Source organism: Aulonocara sp. 'chitande type north' Nkhata Bay, linkage group LG1 (genome assembly GCF_057382095.1).
Source record: "Aulonocara sp. 'chitande type north' Nkhata Bay isolate Kocher_YH1m ecotype deep benthic linkage group LG1, A_spYH_male_GT1.1, whole genome shotgun sequence".
NCBI classification, from domain to species: Eukaryota; Metazoa; Chordata; class Actinopteri; order Cichliformes; family Cichlidae; genus Aulonocara; species Aulonocara sp. 'chitande type north' Nkhata Bay.
This window is the reverse complement of record NC_141344.1, coordinates 25490715-25511266: the sequence shown is the minus strand read 5'-3', so window position 1 is coordinate 25511266 and position 20552 is coordinate 25490715. Positions and strand designations below refer to the sequence as shown.

General features: G+C 38.5%; 1 protein-coding gene across 1 annotated transcript; it reads left to right on the top strand.

The window, feature by feature from the left end:
- Positions 1–4581: 4581 nt before the first annotated feature.
- On the top strand, positions 4582–6464 carry LOC147339175 (uncharacterized). The gene is made up of 4 exons (XM_086297857.1): positions 4582–5384; positions 5529–5811; positions 5939–6321; positions 6443–6464. The coding sequence occupies exons 1-4, from the start codon at positions 4933–4935 to the stop codon at positions 6462–6464; spliced, it is 1140 nt and encodes a 379-aa protein (XP_086153983.1). The 5' UTR covers positions 4582–4932.
- The last annotated feature ends 14088 nt before the right edge of the window (positions 6465–20552 follow it).

Sequence of the window (20552 nt, the reverse complement as noted above, 5' to 3'; positions counted from 1 at the left end):
TCTGTTCTTTGCCTGCCTGCTTCCACTTCTCTGTGTTCCCTCTGTCTGTCCATGGTGTTATTGTGTCTGCTCATGAGTCTGCCTGTCAAGTTCAGTGTCCGGTCTGGTTCTCTGTGTCTGTTAGTTTCCTGTTTTATTCTGAAAGTTCATGTCTCATGTCAGTGTGTTCAGTTTTACCTCTCCCCTGTCTCGTTAGCCTTATTGCTCCCAGCTGTGTCTCCCTCCTGTGGCCCATTCCCTGATTACTCCCCGTGTATTTAAGCCCTGTGTTTTCCTGTGCTCTCTGTTGCGTCGTCTGTTTAAACTCCATGTCAGTCTGCATTATTCTGTTACCTGGTATTCATTCTGCGTCTCTCTGCCATCTCTCTTTGTGCATTTCGCTCCTCCTCCCGTGAGTGTCTGGTTTAAGTTTTGTTCTTTAGTTTTCCCAGTTTAGGTTTGTTTACTCCCCGCTCTGCTCTTCCTGTTTTGTCACTTTATCACCTCTGCAAATAAATTTTCACTCGCACCCCAGTCAGTGCCTGCATCTTGGATCCTTTTCTCAATTCACCACACGACTGCTGTGCAGCCGTGACACTAGTCTTCACCAGAATGCCCTCATTCTCCAGTTTTCTAGTCACATCTGAATTGATTAAAAGAGTTCACCACTGTACCTGCAAGACATCAAGCTGACAATAAAACATACAGACCAACATTCAAACAGATACAGAGGTACAGAATCAACCTCTGTGAGGTGCATCCTAACACAATGTGTAGCAGTGCTCAAGCATGATCTTCAAATTAAGATTTACAAAGGTTATCTTGGCTGTGGTGCAAGTAATTGATGCGAAGCAGAACGTCTAACAAGTAAAAGCAAGTTTGTTTTCTTTGCTACATTTTAGATGAGAAAACCAGCAATTTGTTGTCGGTTTTTTTTTTGGGTGAAGTTGTTGATATTTCATTAAAAATGCTGGATTAAGGATTCACTTTGGCAAGTTTGACAGGGCCATGTTCCAGAGATTAAAAAAACAAAAACAAGTGAAAATAGCACACATCTTTTTGTGTAAGATTTTACATTTTGTGTAAAAAAACAGAATACTGATGCAAAGTGGACGATGACAAAATAAAAAGATTTGAAGACATTAAATTAGAGACAATTCTTATTTGGAATGACTTCAAACAACACTTCAGCTTCTCTTAGAAGGATAGCCTCAGGCACCGCTTTAACTCTTTCGGGTAAGTGCTGATCTCATTCCAGTTGCCTTGCAAGTATATTTCAGCATGCGAGTTGAAAAGACTGAGATGCTCAGCAAGGCTGTTTTTTCCTTTGCAGTGTTTTCAGACTAACCCTCTCGCATCTCTATCATCAAGGCAAATAACGTGACAATTTATATTTTTTATAATAACCTCCATGAACTCTCTTTTTTTCCCTCTTTTGTTCTCGCACACATTATTTCGTGATAATGGAATAACCTGGTAATACACACCTACAAAGCTGCAGCTTTTCTCTTGTGAACCTGGTTATTTAATAGGCTACACTGCGCATCTCTTTTTACATCTCCTCACATTTATGCAGCCCACATACTGTAGTGGACTGATACTAGTAGCAGTCATGATAACAATGATTAATGTGTTCATTCTCTCACATCTACTCTGAGTAGACTGATAAATGCTTGTTGCTGATACCACCCTTCTAAAATCTGAAAATGTTAAGATGGCCAATCTAAATGACAAAAGGACTTTGGTGTATTAAAAAAAAAGAAGAAAAGGAAAGAAACGTGTTAAATGTGCTCAAGATTTTAAAATGTGTCTTCTATTTGGAATAAAAAGGCTCCTGTGTTTTTGCCTTTGCCCTATTTTACCTTTGTATAAAACCCTTTAAATTTATAACAAAAAGGAAGCGATAATCATCAACTGAGATTTGTCTGCAGAATGCAACTCAAAATGAAAAAATAGTAAAATTAATGGAACATATTTTTTTTCTTAATGTTGATGCAGTTCATTTGATACAACAAAGAGGACAGCAGGTGAGGACCTCTTTGTTTGCAATGCTAATAGAAAAATAAGTGCTTACACGGACAAAAAATGTAAATATTTATAACCTGGAGCCATACCCTTGTGAAATCATCAATTCACACAAAAAAAACTCAAAATATTCAAACAATAGCTGAAATAACACAAATAAATTTCACAGTGCCTTCATCTTCTGCTAAGGTTTCAGCAATAGAAAAATAGAGATTTATTGCTTACAGTTCATTATGTCAGTGCAGCCAACTCGTTATATTCACATTATACAAGTGGATGGAAACATGCATCCATTGGAGGTCAAGCGTGAAACAGCTTAAGCGGCCATATTTCCATTTTTTCTTCCTAATTTCTTTCTTTATCTTCTTCGTTGGCAGCCCTGAGACAACCATATGCTATGAAAGTCTAATTCTTTCTCAACTAAGTTTCGTTTACGTGTATAAGGGCCACCAGTGGGTGAAGGTTATATATAGGTGCTTTTATGTGCATAACTTTTGAACCACACGCCTGAGTTCAGTGCAACTCATCATTATTTTCCACTGGGATGTTTTAAACACAACACAGAACATTTTTCAGTGGACGTGATTTTTTTTTCCAGTCTTTACCAGAATTAACAGATGACTAAGATTCACTTTCTAGCCGGTTTTTGATTTCTGAAAGTGTTCAGCAGGGAGGTTGCCAAGTAGTGAGTCATAAGTAAGTCATATCTTCGCACCTGAGTTCAGGTGCCCATTTTGAAGAAGTTCAAAAAGTTTTTGACAACTAGGGGATGGTTGAGCTCTCAAAAATGTGTTAGCCAAGTTATGAGCTCCAGGGTTCCAGCTGATATTTGGAAAAATGCTGTTAAAACATGAATATTTTTCAATCATCTCCAAATCTGGCGCCACAGAATTTCAAAAGTATCATCAGACAAGCAAGACGTGTAGTCACAGAATATATTAGCAACCTTTTTGTGTATAGACTTAGCACGTACTCCTTCCTGAGATCGTCCCAGAAGTCACATCATCAAGGAAGGTATTATTTGGCCACTGTGGGGCACTGCAGGAAGTAACACCTTTTTTTCTTTTATCAGTTGCTGCAACCATTCTCTTGACTCAGCGGACCAAGTTACCATGGTGACTGCTTAACCCTTCGGTCTCTTGACCTCGCCCTTTAATCTTGCGGCTAGATTTTCTGGAAAATCTGTTGAATTTTGCACGAGTGGGAACTGCGGCTATTATTACAGATAAACTTTTAAGTAGTAATTCACACAAAAACACTTCAGTGCGATTTTATATTTCATGTCACATTAATAATTTTATTGATCTATTTTGCTATTCTGTAGACGTACCTTTTTCCTGTTCAGAGGTAAGATCAGAGCTGTAGCTGTAACATTACTCGGGGTATTATTTGTGTCCGCCCGTATTTTTCAGTTACTACTTTGTGAATAACAAAGATTGCTAAAGATACAATGGAATAAAAAAAAGCCTTTCAGCATTTGCCAGTGTTCAACATTATGTCATTATTAGCCAGGAATCTTCTTGTTCTTTTTTTGTTCTGTCCTCTGCTACTTTGTCTTCATTATCTTCTACTGTATTTCCATATGATTAAGTCCCCAGTGGTCGTTCGCTTTGTGTAATACCTTCTAATCACAAACTCCATTATGGAAAATGTATCTTGAACTGACAACTTAATTTCTCTCAGTCCCCTGACTTTCATATGACATTCATTGCGCCACCACTCCTCTGGCATTTCCATGGCATGAGTGTGCAGTGACAAACTGAATGGTTGGGGTAAGACGAGGTTAAATGACTTGCCTCCAAGACAAAGAGTTCATCATTGCATCGGCTCTATAATGAAGGTAAAGGATTGCTGGCCTCTACACCTCTGGGGAAAGAAAATTAGCACCTTCAGAGCGTTCTGCCATTTCAGAGAAAGCAACTCACATTGCAGTGCGATCTCCCTGAAGCCTTTTACATAATATTCATATGATCTTATGAGGGAGAATATTAGTGTTTGGTTATGAAATTCAAATAAGCTGATGCAGTATAACTTAGATAGCGGATATTGATAAAAGCAAATAATTGACCAGGGCCTGATGAGTAATTCCTTTAAATTAGATAGATTTTGAAGGTGGCATTACACTCTATCTTATGAAAAGTTTAACTCTGATTAAATCTGACCACGGAGGCAAAAGCTGACCTATTTTAGATTCCATTTAATCCAAACTATTTGGCCTCTGGTGTGCCAGAGCTCTCTCTCATTATGGTACAGTACAAATCATTTATATTGTATTGAAGAAGGCACATTGTTTCTATGCTGCCTATCCATCATTCTGAAGTTCCTCTGCTGTCATAATTGTTTGTTGCCTAAAGTTTATCAGCAAGTCTTGCACAGAGTGCAGTGTTTCTGAAACGCGTGTAGAAATAGCCCCTGGGGATACGGCAGTGGTTACTTCAGGTTTTAATCTTAATTTAAAAATTTTTTAATCATGCATAATTCCTAAAATAATTAAATTATAATTGGTTTAATAAAAAAGACTTACATTTAGCTGACTCCATTTTATTTTTACAGTTTTTCTCGATTGCCTAAACACTATAACCAGGCCTCTAAACTAAAATTTCAAAACCGTAACGCTATTGTTCAAAAAGCTCACCCATTTCCCTGAACTATAAACACTATTCCCTGCTTTGACACATGACTCAAATTTGGTGAACTGTTACTGCAAAACTCTACACACAAATCCCTACATTTTACAGTGCTTACACCATGTAGTCATTTAGAAAGCACTAGCATGCAATAATGTTAACTTAAGTCAGCATAGCTTGAGCTCAATTAGCACACAATTAACCAGGTGGAAACACTAGGAGTCAAAATTTAGCACACACCAATCAGAACCTGCGATGGATAGATAAAAGGGCCAAAGTCAGCTCATTCAGGTTTGAAACAATGGATCCAAAGAGATGCAAAGGAAGAGGACGTGGTGGAGAAAGAGGACGTGGTGAAGGAGGAGGACGTGGTGGAGAAAGAGGACGTGTTGAAGGAGGAGGACGTGGTGGAGGAAGAGGACATGGTGAAAGAGGAGGACGTGGTGAAAGAGGAGGACGTGGTGGAAGAGGAGGAGGAGGTGGTCTAGGACAACAGGAAGGTGGTGGAGGAGGAGGGAGAGGTGGAGGAGGAGGAGGACGTGGTGAAGGAGGTGGAGGTGGAGAACGACGGCGACAAGGAAGGGGAAGAGCAAGGGCAAGAAGACAGTCAGTCTCGGATGAAATTCGAGCCACTTTAGTTGACCATGTCCTTGTCCATGGGATGACTATGAGGGAGGCTGGGCAACGAGTACAACCAAATTTGAGTCGCTTCACTGTTGTCTCCATCATCAGAACCTTCAGGGAGGAAAACAGGTAGGTGTACTTGCAGTAAGACTGCTTTGTACAGTAACGTTTAAGTTACTGAACTTATGTGTCTTGAGTTTCAGTATGTTTCCATTATTTGCCTGTAAAATGAATGTGTGACAGTTACAGTAATGAGTGCTTCTATTTTTGTAGGACACAGAGACGACCACCTGGTGGAGGCAGGTTAAGGCTTTTGTCGGAGGAGCAAGAGAGGGAACTTGTAAACATGGTAATTGCAAATAATGTAATCCGCCTGCAAGAGATTCAAAGGAGAGTGATTGAGGATGATCATCTTTTTCGAGGCATAAATGCCATCAGCCTCTCCACAATTGACTGCATCCTCCGAAAGAATCAATTCCGGATGAAACAGGCATACCGAGTCCCTTTCGAACGAAACTCTGACAGAGTGAAGAACCAACGTGTGGAATATGTTCAGGTATGAGTTTTGATACTGTATAAAGTATTGTGTACCATCACAGCATGGCAGTTTATGCTGCCATTTCAGCACTCTTGAACTGTGGTTCAGGGTACCGATTGACTCTACTGTGTTATGTGTTTTGCAGAGAATCTTTGAGATTGAAGGACGGCCTGTTCCCCATGAAATAATCTTTGTGGATGAGGCAGGTTTTAACCTGACCAAAAGAAGGAAAAGGGGGAGGAACATAATTGGCCATCGGGCTATTGTAAATGTCCCTGGTCAGCGTGGGGGGAATGTCACTATGTGCGCAGCCATCAGCCAACGAGGGGTACTCCACCGCCATGCCGTACTAGGACCCTATAACACTATGCTTCTCCTTGCTTTTATTGATGGTCTGAGACAACATATGATCCAGCGGGACTATAGGGAACCAGCACAGCCAGAGCAGCCTCACTACGTTGTTGTGTGGGATAACGTCAGCTTCCATCGCGCTGCTCTGGTTCGTGACTGGTTTACCAATAACCCAAGGTTTTCTATTATCTTTCTGCCTGCAAACTCTCCCTTTCTAAACCCGATAGAGGAGTTATTTTCGGCATGGCGGTGGAAAGTGTATGACCGAGAACCTTATGTCCGTGTTCACCTCCTTCAGGCCATGGAAGAGGCCTGCCTAGACATATCAGTAGATGCATGCCAGGGGTGGATCAGGCATGCAAGAGGATTTTACCCCCACTGCCTGGCTGGGGCCAATATAGCCTGTGATGTGGATGAGATTCTCTGGCCTGACCCAGACCAAAGACAAGATGCTGAGGTGGGATAATGTTTCTGGTGTGTGTTGTACTGTATAGTACATGAATGACAATGTGCCACTGTACATACATTGGTTGCGTCTTTTGTGTTTATCATGTGACAAGGGTTTTGAAGGGGAGAACCATAAGCAACCTATTTGTTTTGGAGCTATTGTTTTGAATTAATTGTACCAGTGTGCAAAACTCTGTTGTAGTGTGTGTGTTTTTGAGGGCTTGTGTTTGATGTCTGAGGGCAAAGTTTGGTTTTTCAGCAGGAGTGAATAGTTTTGGGTGTAGAGCTTCATTTTGACCTGGAAATAGGATGTTTGGGAAATTGAGTGAGATGTTATGGATTTGTGTTTACTGTTGTGAGGATATGAGGCGTAGTTTCAAGAAATGTTTTTTAGCAATCGAGAAAAACTGTAATGTTCCTGTTTTCAATGCAATCTTTCAATCACCAGAAGGAGAAAGCAACAAAAGCTTCAGAAAAACACACGTGAATTATAAAAGTTACTAGTTTTTCAAGAATTATGTTAAATGTACTGTTTTTCAATAACAAATTTGATGTTTAATAAATCAAACTCTAATATAGTCATACAGACCCAAGTAGACATCCATGAAAGAGCTCTACTTTTTGGAAGTTTAAAATCTTTATGTGAAAAATAAAGGACAAAAATGACAGATAAGGCTTATTGCATACCCTGCCGTCTGTCTGGTTTAACTTTTTGACATGACAATATTATTTACCTCTTTATTTCTGTTTTCTAGAAACCTGTCACCTGCTGCCACCCAAGCTCCATAAAGCCTTTTTTCAAGCACTTGTATGAATGACATTGTCAATAAATGTGACGTTTATTGAATTCAAATACTCAGTCTCTGTCTAAATATAGGGAGTACTGTATTAGTGCATTTCCAGTGTCACAGTCATAGTGCTTCCAGCCAAGAGACAGGAGTGTTACAGAGACACACAGAGTAATTTTAGAGTTAAATTTTTTTTTATTACTTTCCTTGTTCTGCTGCTGTTTGGTTTTAACCAAAACCACTCAGTTAGATTTACAAATAGATTGTGAAGGTTTGTATTTTCATCCAAACCTCAAAGTTAAGCGCCTAATCCAAGGCAACTACACTTTCTACATGACCGTGATAGTGCTAGCGTACCACATTTGCCTCTACTATCGTTGTAATGATTTTAAATGCTGATTGCACTGTATTTAAGTCTCTCTGACCTATGCATTGTAAAATGGTGCTAAAGGGGTACACAGTGTTTGCAATGTGATGCATGCAGGTCCTGACTAAGCAGCAGTATGTGACCAGTTATAACTGAGTCCAGGTTTGAAAATTGGCACTGATGCCTATAATGTTATTCTGTAATGTCAGACCAAGAACAGTTAACGTGTACTGCAGCTCTATCTGTGTAGTACCAATGTGATTATTCCGGCAATTTACCACAACCATAAGCAAGTAAACACTAGATTAGATGTGACTCTTCTTTATCATAAGCTAAGCACAGCTGTAAGTGTCGTAGGAACACAGAGAACAAAAGTGAAACTAGTGTTATGTGTGTTTCATTAGGAGACAACACAGTATTTGACAACCTAATTTAACAATGTAGCTAGGATAGCTACTGTCAGAAAGAAAAAAACACATTTGCAAAATGTAACCAGACACCACAGAGAGTAGAAAGCATGAAGCTTATTACATGTACGCATATTTTCAGAAGAGTTTACTCAAAAGCTTTTGGACAGGTGTGGGCTGGCTGGTGGTATTCAGAGGTGGTATTCATAAATGCAGGAAAACTGCATTTATGAAATAAAATGCCTATACAGTTAAATTTGGGAATATTTGGACAATGTAATCCGGGTTGATTTTCATAGTCTTTTTTGACTGTTCAAGTAATCAGAACTTATGTTCCTCCTATTTTCATTATCTTCAAGAAACCTATCAGTAGTAAAGATCTTCAATCATTCTGTGACTACTCTGTCACCTGAATGACTTACAGTTGTTCTCTTGTTTCTTCTCACTCCTTTCTATAAAAATCATAAAAGATTCTAAAATTACCTGGGGTCAAATTCATGCTGCATGTGATCGTGTCCTTTGGCTCTCATGATGCAGTCAGTGTTTGAACATCTGAAGGCTTTGAAGCAAAGTATCTCTGAGCAGTACACAAAAGCAAATGGCATAAATACAATCAACCACTGCAGAGGTTAAATACCTATTGATTTACCACAGTAACAAAACTGAGCTGATGAGAACATGCCAGTTCAGACACATCCCCTACACTAATCTAAATGCAACATCAGGTTGAGATTTTGACCATTTTGCCATACTCACTTTGCCATACTTGAAAAAAGTAATCAGATTACAGTAACGCGTTACAAGTAACGCATTACTGCCCATCTCTGGTGATAAATAGTCTTATAGTTTTTTAATGACCCCAATTGAGTGTTTTATAATGCTCATTTTTATCTCCTATTCAGTTCGTGATAACAGTAAAATCCCACTAAAAACTAGATTAGCTTATAAACAGGCCTGAAATAGATTTGATCACAGTGATCACAGCCTTAGCCCTATTTTAGCTCCGCGTTTCCTTCTAATGTTATTCTTAAACTGCAAAGGATTATTTGTGCTAGATTAGAGGAGATGGTTAGGAGAAAGATACGATTTTAGTGATGTTTAGATGGACGCTTCAGATGGGAAAAAGAATAGTGTTTATACTAACAAAAGTATAGCTCACCTTTATCACCTAAGTTTATGAGTTTACTCATTTTAGGTTATATTTAATGAAAGATAAAATCATAGCATGTATGCTGACTGGATAATAACTTGTGCTTGAAAAGTTGTTGGTTGTTAGATGATAAATGCTAATCTCGAGGCTTCACATCAGAGTTCAAAACCCAATCTATGATCTCATGGTAGCTATGTACATCGTTTATCCCTCAAAAATACTTTAGCTAATTACTGTATACTTTATGAAAACTTTTACTGCATTATGCATTAACAGTAAAATGTATGTGTTTTACAACAGGTGAAAAGCTGTAATACAAAAACTTTCAAATAAGGAATAGGCTAATACAATCTAGCATGAGCTAAATTGAGCAACAATCTTAACAACTGACCTACTAAGTCATTTTCATGTTTTTTTTTTTGTTGGTACATTTATTGAATATTTTACCATACATTAAAATAGATTCACAAAAAAGTGTTTAGAATTTTTGCAGAATGTGTCAATTTTAGTCTTTGGAGTAATTTTAGGATATGGTGATGGGTAAATTCCCTATTAGCTAGTTGCGGCACTGACATTAGCTAGTTAAAACATCTATCTCAATCATGAAACCATGATTACAGCTGTACATTACAAAATGTAGCATGTAAAGTACCCTGTCATCGCTTAAATGTTGAATCGCCTGTTTATAAAACACCTCTGATCTGCAGATTCTGCAGATGCCATGTGTTCCTATTTGTACCATTGTGACTGAAATATATAAGAACAGATCTGATTAAGCTTGGTGCATGATTGCACCAAGGCGAGCTGTGTCAGTTTTATTTCCACTGCAGCTTTCTTCACAAATAGTAATATCAGGCAGTAAAATGTGACAGAACACCAGTGAGATTCTGGATAGGTGATCCTTTGTAATCCATCATTTTCCTACATCAGAAAGTACTGAGTCATAACGTACAAGTTCAATGGGGTTACTTTGTTGCAGCTTAAAGTTATTTCCATGTGATTTACAAAAATGTAAACACGATGGATACCCATGCATAATGGCACGGCACTTAGGCATGGCACTCAGGGGCTGCAGGAATCTAATAATCTGAAGGAACAGTACAGCAGATGTGGACAACCGATACTCCAAGAATCACTTCTACTAATTTACAGCAATTAAATTAAATTCAATCAAGTAAGATCGATGCACGCTGGCTTACTGATGCTCCTGATTTGGAAAGAATAGATGTTGATTGTTTATGCTGCTTTAAATGCATCTGCTGGCTAGGCAGTAAGTAAAAATGTATTCTCTTTCCAATCATTATTTTATGCTTGTAGCATATTTGTTATATCTTTTTTGGGGTTTTTTTTTGGCAATTGGCATTGCACAAGATACTTATATATATATATAAATACTTATTTTCCACCCTGATTTACGAATAAATTCTTTACAAATCCTACCATGTGATTTCATGGATTTTTTTTTCACATTCTGTCTCTCACAGTTGAAGTGTACCTCTGGTGCAAATTACTGACCTCTATCATCATTTTAGGTGGGGGAACTTGCACAATTGGTGGCTGACTAAATACTTTTTCGCCCCACTGTAGGTAGGTAGGTAGATAGATAGATAGATAGATAGATAGATAGATAGATAGATAGATAGATAGATAGATAGATAGATTGATTCTGCATTTGGAACTGAAATACAAAAAATAAAATAAAATAACTATTTTACACTTTCTGTTTTTTTGTGCCACTTTAAAATTGTGGCGAGAGATTAAATTTGAGTGTTTTCAAATTATGCATGTTAGCATGCTGCATTTAAGCAGTGAAAAATTGCTGGGAAAAAAACACTGTGTCTGACTGTAAAAAACAAACAAACAAAAAAACCAGAAAGTGATTCATAACTCTGTAAACAAGGCTGATGTTATTAGTGTGTGTGAGCATTTCCAGCCTGCAAATTAAGTTCATGAATTATTTAACCTGCATGCTAGCCTTGAGCTATAAAATCAGTCACATTGAAGTTCTGCGTACACCTGAATACACTTGAATCGTGATTACTTCTCATTGTATTACATTACAAAAAAGGCAAAATGACCACATATGAACTAGCATCAGAATAACCTCAGACTAAAAAGTAAAAATGAAAAAGAGCCACTGAATGCAGTTCAATTAAATCAGGGATCTCTCCAGAGGCGAGCCCAGATCCCTATTCAACAAGTCTGTATAACAATAAGCGTTCCAGAATAATTACTTGGGGAGGAATTCGCCAAAGCCAATTTATCAAGTCAGATGCTTCATTCATTATTCTTTAGTATTTTTTTATGATACACATATGCATATATCTCTTTTTTTCAATTGTGCACAGCGTCATTTTCACTAGAGGCCTTTTTGAAGTATTGAAGGTGACTTCCAGGATTGATGTGTGAATAGGCAATAATAAACTGCGGTAGAATGGTACGTCCTTTCTTGTTTGAACCTGTGTCTTCTGAAGCTTTTGTTCAGCAACATCTAGAGAAAATGAGAGAATGGACTCTGATTAGACTCACGGGAAATGATATGGTTTAGCTGTGTCCTAATGATGAGACTAAAAAGTAACAATCAGTACACCAGGCTTCTTATTTGTGGTAGTAGTAAGTTAAGTTGGTTATTTTATAGTTAATCACAGAGGCTGGCAAAGCTCCTTAATCAAACTGGTCATGTTTTTATGACATGTGTCTATAGATGCATTTGATGCAAAATTGTTATATGTTGTGTTGGTGTGTTTATCGGCCCTTCTGAAAGAAGATAAAAGACTGACGTGTTGATAAATTCTGAATGAAAAATAATACGTCAGAGTAGCTGTACAAAGCAACATGCCAAGCTGCCATGCAAGGAATTATAAGTGGCTCTTCTTTCATAGTGGATCATTGTTTAAATATGGTTAAATATGCGGATCTGGAATAGATCTGACTAGATTTATCTTGACTGAAACAATAATTTCACTTCCAATAACAGATTTAGCTCTGTGGCATTTTTAAAACTCACTTTATCTTAAAACTTAACCTGATTTTAGAATGTCAGTCAGATATTCATTGTAATTTGTACTCGTGCACTGTCTGAAGACTAACAGCCACCATTAAAAACAATATCCAATCATATATCAAATTATATACTGAAACGATGTACTTGGAACACTGCAACGTTTGAATCACACATAATTCTGTTTTGTTTTCATAGTCAGTGGTTGCGAAATAATATTTTCTTTAGACTTCATCAAAAGAGAAACTTCCAACTAGGTGGCTTTTGTCCTTAGTCGCTGCAGTATTTGTGCTACAGGCGCAGCTATTCTCTCATAAATCTTTTAAAAAGTGTGCCACAAGCAGTCAGTGGACGCCCACAAAGTGAATGCACTAGCAGAGGTTACTTACTGTGAAATCAAGCATCGATGACAGTCACAGTTGTTTTAAAGTGTTGTTCTTTTCTAGCTCGTACTTGTGCGTCAACATTTGTAAATGTTTGGAAAAAAAAGTTTTTGCTCTATTAATCTTTTGCAAATCTTCAGCAATCTTTAGCTTGAGCAAAATTAGAATTTTTAGATGTCTCTCCTAAGTACCGTTCACAGACGTGCACGTGTATGTCACATAAATAATAAGAATGCATCCAATATTGATTCTAGATTCAGCAGATTAGCTCACAGCAGCTTCAAGGCGAAGTAATGGAACACAACCCAAAGTTAACCAAGATGACGGCTATGACTTTACTAGAATAAATCATCTGTTTACGCAGTGTTACTTTGTGGTTTGGTGTTGGGAAAAGTTGATGAAGCATGATTGATTATCATTTCACAAAGGTTATATGCTTCATTTGGAATGCTAGTCAGTCTCAGTGACAAATGTCACTCGAGGCCCTTCGCACTGTGCCGTGACAGCACTGCATCCCATGGCAGTGGGATGCTCACTGTAGTCATTCTTAGTCACCTCACACGAAAAACTTCAATAACAGGTTGTCTCCCAGTATTTACATTATTTATCCATGGGCAGTCACCTCTGAGGTCCAGATTGTTTTTCAGGCCTTCAGGCCACAACTGAGGGATTTCATTCATTTCAGCTTAAGGTGCACTGGTGATAAACTTCCAGCATACCACCTACATCCTAGGCTGTCAGTGTTTCACAGACACATAATTGCAACAAAAGATTTATTGCACATCCTCATTTTGAACTTAAACATAAAGAAACCCCCATATATTAATCTGTATTTACTTTTTACTACTCATATTGGATAGTAATTTATGTTAATCTTTTTGCATATTTTTTAACATGTAATAAAGCCCCTGTGAGAGCCAAAGCAATACACTCTGTTGGCAGATTATATATTTGTTAATAATGACATTATAAACTTAATAAATTGATACATTTTAAGAGACTCTTAAACACTGAAAAAGAGTTTAGTATAAGTTTATCATATCATCATTGCACTTCAATTATATGTAATGACTTCTTTTGCTCCTTATTAGGATCAATACATACTCTATGTATCGATTTTCTGGTTATTAACACTGCAATTTATCCTTTAATACAGTTGACCATACTGTCGTTTTATAGAATATTCCTCTTTTGCAGCAAGAATCCCAATAAATTAATAAAAATGTACAAATATAGTATTTTTTCAATACATTTCTGACATGTTAAAGCATGAGTACCCACATAAAGTAAAACTTAATCATAGATAATAGTAATTAAAAAAAACAAAAAAAAACAAATATACTGCTATTTTGTAAATGCGAACACCAAGAAAACAGTGGCTATACGTGCTCAGCTTAAATTTTGTGTATATTTTCCAAGAGGACTGTCCCTTCATATGCAAATATATCTAAGACAGTATTATTATTCAATTTTAAGAACCATTTTCACACAAGAAATGATCTTTCTTCATATTTTAAGAATTTAAAAGCTATGTCCAAGTGTGGCACAGTGAATCACTGTCACCTCACAGGATTTGAGTCCGCTGACTTCCTGCTACTTTTCTGTGTGGAATCACTGTGCTCTCCCCATGTCTGTGTGGGTTCTCTCTTGCTACTGTGGGTTCCTCCCGGAGATATGCATGCTGGGTAATTCTAAATTGACCATAGATATGAATGTGAGTGGAATGATTGGATTTCTCTTGTGCCCTGTGACAGACTGTCATAGGCTGCACTGCAACCCAGTATTGGATAAGCAGTAAACTGGATGGATGGATGGACATTGTCCTAATGGAAAAAGATTTATTTCAGATATACTGTCTGTTTAGTTGAGCATAAATGTAAATTAAATAATGAAAGCTAAAGAGTGCAAAAAAGTGTGCTATAGAAATATACAGCACTCATGTCTACCTTTAAGGTTATTTATGCATTCTCGAAAAAAAACATTGTCTTTCATCCAGCTTTTACCGATAGAGGCCTGTCACTTTCTATCTATAAGGCATACCTATCAGCGTTTTCTTTCAGCCATTGCGGTTTTGGTCAGAGGCCATTGTTCAGTCATCCCCTTCTATAAATGATTTCTGCCTGTGAAAGAACTGTTCAACCTTCTGGCCTCCAGTGGGAGTTCCATGAGGTGCTCAGGTCTCACTGTTGTGAGCCATATGATCTCATTAAAGTTTTCCCTTAAGTTGTTCTCCTCAAAGACAGCCTATTGCCAACTCTGACTTTGACAAAGCAAGAAAGTGAGTAAGTGATCTGTGCACCATACTAGTCCACATAAGCGGTTTAGGCATTAAAAAAGGTGCCTTTAACCTGCCTGAACCTCTTATTCATAGCTTGGAACATCAGCTGATTTTTTTTAAGATCAGGTCAACACCCTGGCTTTTTTCAGGCGACGATGCTCAGGTCAGCTACTGCATGATGTCTTTTAGCTCTAGTCTGCTGTTATTCCCATTGATTCCATTAAAGATTTAAGTATAAGTATAGTATCACAGACATAGGACTGAACCCTTACCTGATTAGGTCTATTTCAGCTTTGAAGTTTTCCTTTGCTTTTCTTGAATGGTTCTCTGGTGTCATGCACATCTCTATTGTGTGTTTGTTAGAGCTCTGTTAGTTTCTACACATGCTCCTGGTAGATACAATTGGGTATATAGTGGCACATCTATTGCACAAAATGGTTATCTTACCTCTTCCTCACTTCACCTTGAAAGTTAAAGGCTTGGTGGTCATGTTAATCCACGCGTTGCTCCCTTGTGCTGTGTGTTGAATGCAACCTCTGCTCCATCCTCACACGGAGACAACAAAGTGTGACTAAATGGTATTGGCGCAACTGTTGGGCAGTAAGACATTTAATAATACTGTGTTGTAATAGTATTACTGTGGTGGGGCGTGGCCTGCGGTGGCATGCAGAGAAGGCGGACGCACCTGCACAGCCCGCCGACTTAAGTATTGCACCGGGTCCTGTGATAGTGGTTGTTGTTATGTTGAGCTGACAGCGGGAGAGCTGCAGCTCTGTGTGTAGATGTACAGCAACCGTCAAAGTATTAATGTATGCTGCGAAGCATGAACGTGCACCCAGGTCTGCTGTGGCTTTGTTACAATTACAATTACATCCCACTAACTCTCTGTTTGACATTTGGGGGTTGCCTTGATCTCTGTCCTGTTGGGAATTTGATGTAGTGCTGACATCAGTTTGGTCATTCTTTGTTGAGTGGATAGAGCAGTCTACTGTATAGATGATCTGGCAAATATTAATTAAATAAATGAATGCATTCATATTCATGTGAGTTGTGGAGTGTGTGTCTGATGAACTCAGTGCTTGCATGTTATCACAGAATAATCTAGTTTAGGAATATTAGTAATTTATATGAAATTGCAGGATTTTCTGTCCGTTAAAATGTAATGTGCAGTATCTATTCCTAAATAAAGATGTGTTGTGTGGGTGTTGTTTCAAGTTCCTTGAGTAATTGATTACAGTGTTCAAGTAACTTGTCTAACACTAATAATCTGCCAGGCTGTGTTGAGTGCATCTATTTTTTCATCGTCATCCCCAGTTTGGTGTGAACCCATACAGAGTCTTTGCAGGAGCTCTTTCTTTTCCTAGCAGTGATTCTGTGTATAATGTAGATAAAAAAGATATTTTTCTGATTTGCGGCTCATTTAAACCCTACATTTAAATGAAAACAACACAAAGAAAATGTAGATGTTTTCCCAGAGAAAATGTTTTTCAAACAATACAAGCTCACTGAAAATTACAGCATACTTTGTTTTACTGAGATCCAACCAGAAAAAATTATCTCTCTACAGCAACAAAACATGTTCACTGACAGTGGTGTTTAAAAGTGTTTCCTTACAGTAGATTCTTGTCAGTTTTTAAGGTTGTGCTGCCTGAGGGCCTTGAGATCAGTTAAAGCCAGTGTTGCTTTTGAGCCTTGTCCCTTGCTTACAGAGATTTCCTTGATTCTTCTTATGATGCCATGTATGTACATGATGAAATCCTGTGTTTTCATTGCATTTTTTTAAAAATATTGTTGAATTATTAAGCTGTGTGCCTGTGTGAACTGTCACAAAGTTGTGAAAGCCTCCACGCTGATCTCTGAAACACTCTTCTTCTTACATCCAATCATGTTGCCTGCATGTTGCTAGAATTAACATTCACACTAAACAATATACATACACCCTTTAGAATTTAGGTTCATAAACGAAACTGAAAAAAACCCTCTTCCTTTAAAGGTCATCTTCGTATTTTTACAAAGGCAGTAGAAGAGAAACTGTAATGTACCTCTGGGGCTGTGAAACTCCAAGACACACACAGAGCACAGAGGCCATCACTTATTACTTGCCAAAAGATAGGGTTCCCATCATTGCCACGCACAACAGGGGTTTAAAGAAAATGATTAATACCCTTAACAAATGTTATATAATCCCCTCTTGGAATTGTTTCTGAAAAGCTGTGCTGTCTGTTCGGTATACCAATTTAGGAGGTAGAATTCCAATGGATTTGAAGAAAGCTGAACATTTTGCTATAAGAGACCTTTTTACCGGTCTTACAGTTCATTCTATCAGTAGTGATTTAACAATGACAGCTCTGCAAACCACATTTCCCCCCCAAGAGTACAGTATTGAGACTATTGGACAGGGACTAAGGGAGGTTTTGGCATAGTTTAACAGGGGGATGTTCTGCATTAAAGTAGGCTTTGCTATGTCTGATATCAGCGATGGCTTGTCTTATTATTCCAGCAAGGGATGTGATATGGACATATATGTAATGTAAACTATAAAATTCAATTACATTAAGCAGGATAATAAGACAAGGTAAAAGAAAGTTAAAGTGTATAACAGAAAAAGGTTACAGTATCTGAAGGCAATTTACTTAACATGGATATTTTTTAACTTGTTTATTTGTTGTGCAGAAAAAAAAAGTTTAAAAAGAGATAAAAGCGGCAGTGATTATCGTGAAGATTTCTTTGCTTCTGACAATAGCACATTGCTGGTTCTTAGAGTGTCTGCCAGCTGGTTTTTCTATCAAACACAAAAAAAGTGGAAAAGAGGAAAAGAAGAAACATTTCAAGTACATGCCTATAGATATTAAAATGTCACAGGTTATAACACTTACTCACAGTCACTTCATTAGGTATACCCTTTTTAATTAAGTTAATGCAAACATCTAATCAGCCAATCATATGGCTGACTACACATGTAGTCATGGTCAAGAGGAATTACTAAAGGTTAAGTTGAGTATCAGAATGGAAACAGAAAGGCGATTTAAATGCCTTTGAACACTGCAAGGTTGTTTGTGCCAGATGGGCTGGTTTGAGTATCTCAGAAACTGCTGATCTACTGGGGTTTTCCCACACAACCATCTCTAGGGTTTAGAGAGGGAAAAGAGGGAGGGGGGAGAGAGAAAATATCCAGTGAGCGGCAGTCGTCAGGGTATGCAGCAGAGTATTGCTAAATGTTTGGATCCCCAGTTATACCAACCCCTGGAAAAAAAATCCATGAAATCATAGAAAATTACAGAAGATTACTGTCTATGAATTTGCAACACAATGAATTATATATTAACACAATTATTCAACACTGACAAATGTGCTGCTGATTGTACTCATGAGCCTCCCTCTTAGCCATCTGGAGCTGCCTGTCTGTTGGTGCAATTACACAGCAAGGGTGTGTATTTATCTTCCATTGCAATAGGGCTGTCGAGTGTCAGTGTTAAGATGTTTTCAGCAATCTGTGTGAATCTTCCTAACTGGAGGGGAAAAAAGCATCTTTCACAGTGAGCATTGTTGTATGGAAACTACAACACCAGTTTTGTGTTTGCTATCATGTTGGTCAGTCCCCTATTATTAGACTTCACATGTACAGCATGGGAATCTACATTTGGTCAGATGATTGTTTTCCCATCTCCATTCAGGGGGCAACTTCCTCAGTTTCCAGGATCTGATATTCTCTAACAGGTTCTCTTGGTTTACCAAGGACTGAACTTGCTGACAAGGCATAAAACTGCAACAATATTAAACATGAAATAAAAAAAACAAAAGAGCTATATTAATACTCAAAATCAAATCAGTTTAATACATGATTTTCACTATTTCCAGTGAAACTAAAGTGTGCTAGTGTTATAAGAATCTGGTATTACAGGGAACGGCTGTAATACTAGGTGGTGTTTATTGAGTTAATTCACCTGCCTGAGGTCAAACAGGACCCTGATGTCATAAGTTTTGACGAGCTTAAACATCAGGGTTTTTGTTTTTTTTTTGAAGAAGAAGAAGAACAATCACCCATTCAGCCACAGTGCTAATCTTAGTTTCATCAGCATGCATTAACCCTCTCAGGCTCAAATTAAGTTTTATTTGCTAATGCACAACCAAGTCCTGCAGTGGTACTAAAAAAAAAAAGTAAAATATGTATGTGGGGTAATCAGGTTGTTAGTTTTTAACTGTTGCAAATCGGCAACGCCTGCCTTGAGAGGGTTAAGAAGGGTCACCAGAGTGGATGGCTCCACATACAGTGGGGCAAAAAAGTATTTAGTCAGCCACCGATTGTGCAAGTTCCCCCACCTAAAATGATGACAGAGGTCAGTAATTTGCACCAGAGGTACACTTCAACTGTGAGAGACAGAATGTGAAAAAAAAATCCATGAATCCACATGGTAGGATTTGTAAAGAATTTATTCGTAAATCAGGGTGGAAAATAAGTATTTGGTCAATAACAAAAATACAACTCAATACTTTGTAACATAACCTTTGTTGGCAATAACAGAGGTCAAACGTTTACTATAGGTCTTTACCAGGTTTGCACACACAGTAGCTGGTATTTTGGCCCATTCCTCCATGCAGATCTTCTCGAGAGCAGTGATGTTTTGGGGCTGTCGCCGAGCAACACGGACTTTCAACTCCCGCCACAGATTTTCTATGGGGTTGAGGTCTGGAGACTGGCTAGGCCACTCCAGGACTTTCAAATGCTTCTTACGGAGCCACTCCTTTGTTGCCCGGGCGGTGTGTTTTGGATCATTGTCATGTTGGAAGACCCAGCCTCGTTTCATCTTCAAAGTTCTCACTGATGGAAGGAGGTTTTGGCTCAAAATCTCACAATACATGGCCCCATTCATTCTGTCCTTAACACGGATCAGTCGTCCTGTCCCCTTGGCAGAAAAACAGCCCCATAGCATGATGTTTCCACCCCCATGCTTCACAGTAGGTATGGTGTTCTTGGGATGCAACTCAGTATTCTTCTTCCTCCAAACATGACGAGTTGAGTTTATACCAAAAAGTTCTACTTTGGTTTCATCTGACCACATGACATTCTCCCAATCCTCTGCTGTATCATCCATGTGCTCTCTGGCAAACTTCAGACGGGCCTGGACGTGCACTGGCTTCAGCAGCAGAACACGTCTGGCACTGCGGGATTTGATTCCCTGCCGTTGTAGTGTGTTACTGATGGTGACCTTTGTTACTTTGGTCCCAGCTCTCTGCAGGTCATTCACCAGGTCCCCCCGTGTGGTTCTGGGATCTTTGCTCACCGTTCTCATGATCATTTTGACCCCACGGGATGAGATCTTGCGTGGAGCCCCAGATCGAGGGAGATTATCAGTGGTCTTGTATGTCTTCCATTTTCTGATGATTGCTCCCACAGTTGATTTTTTCACACCAAGCTGCTTGCCTATTGTAGATTCACTCTTCCCAGTCTGGTGCAGGTCTACAATACTTTTCCTGGTGTCCTTCGAAAGCTCTTTGGTCTTGGCCATGGCGGAGTTTGGAGTCTGACTGTTTGAGGCTGTGGACAGGTGTCTTTTATACAGATGATGAGTTCAAACAGGTGCCATTC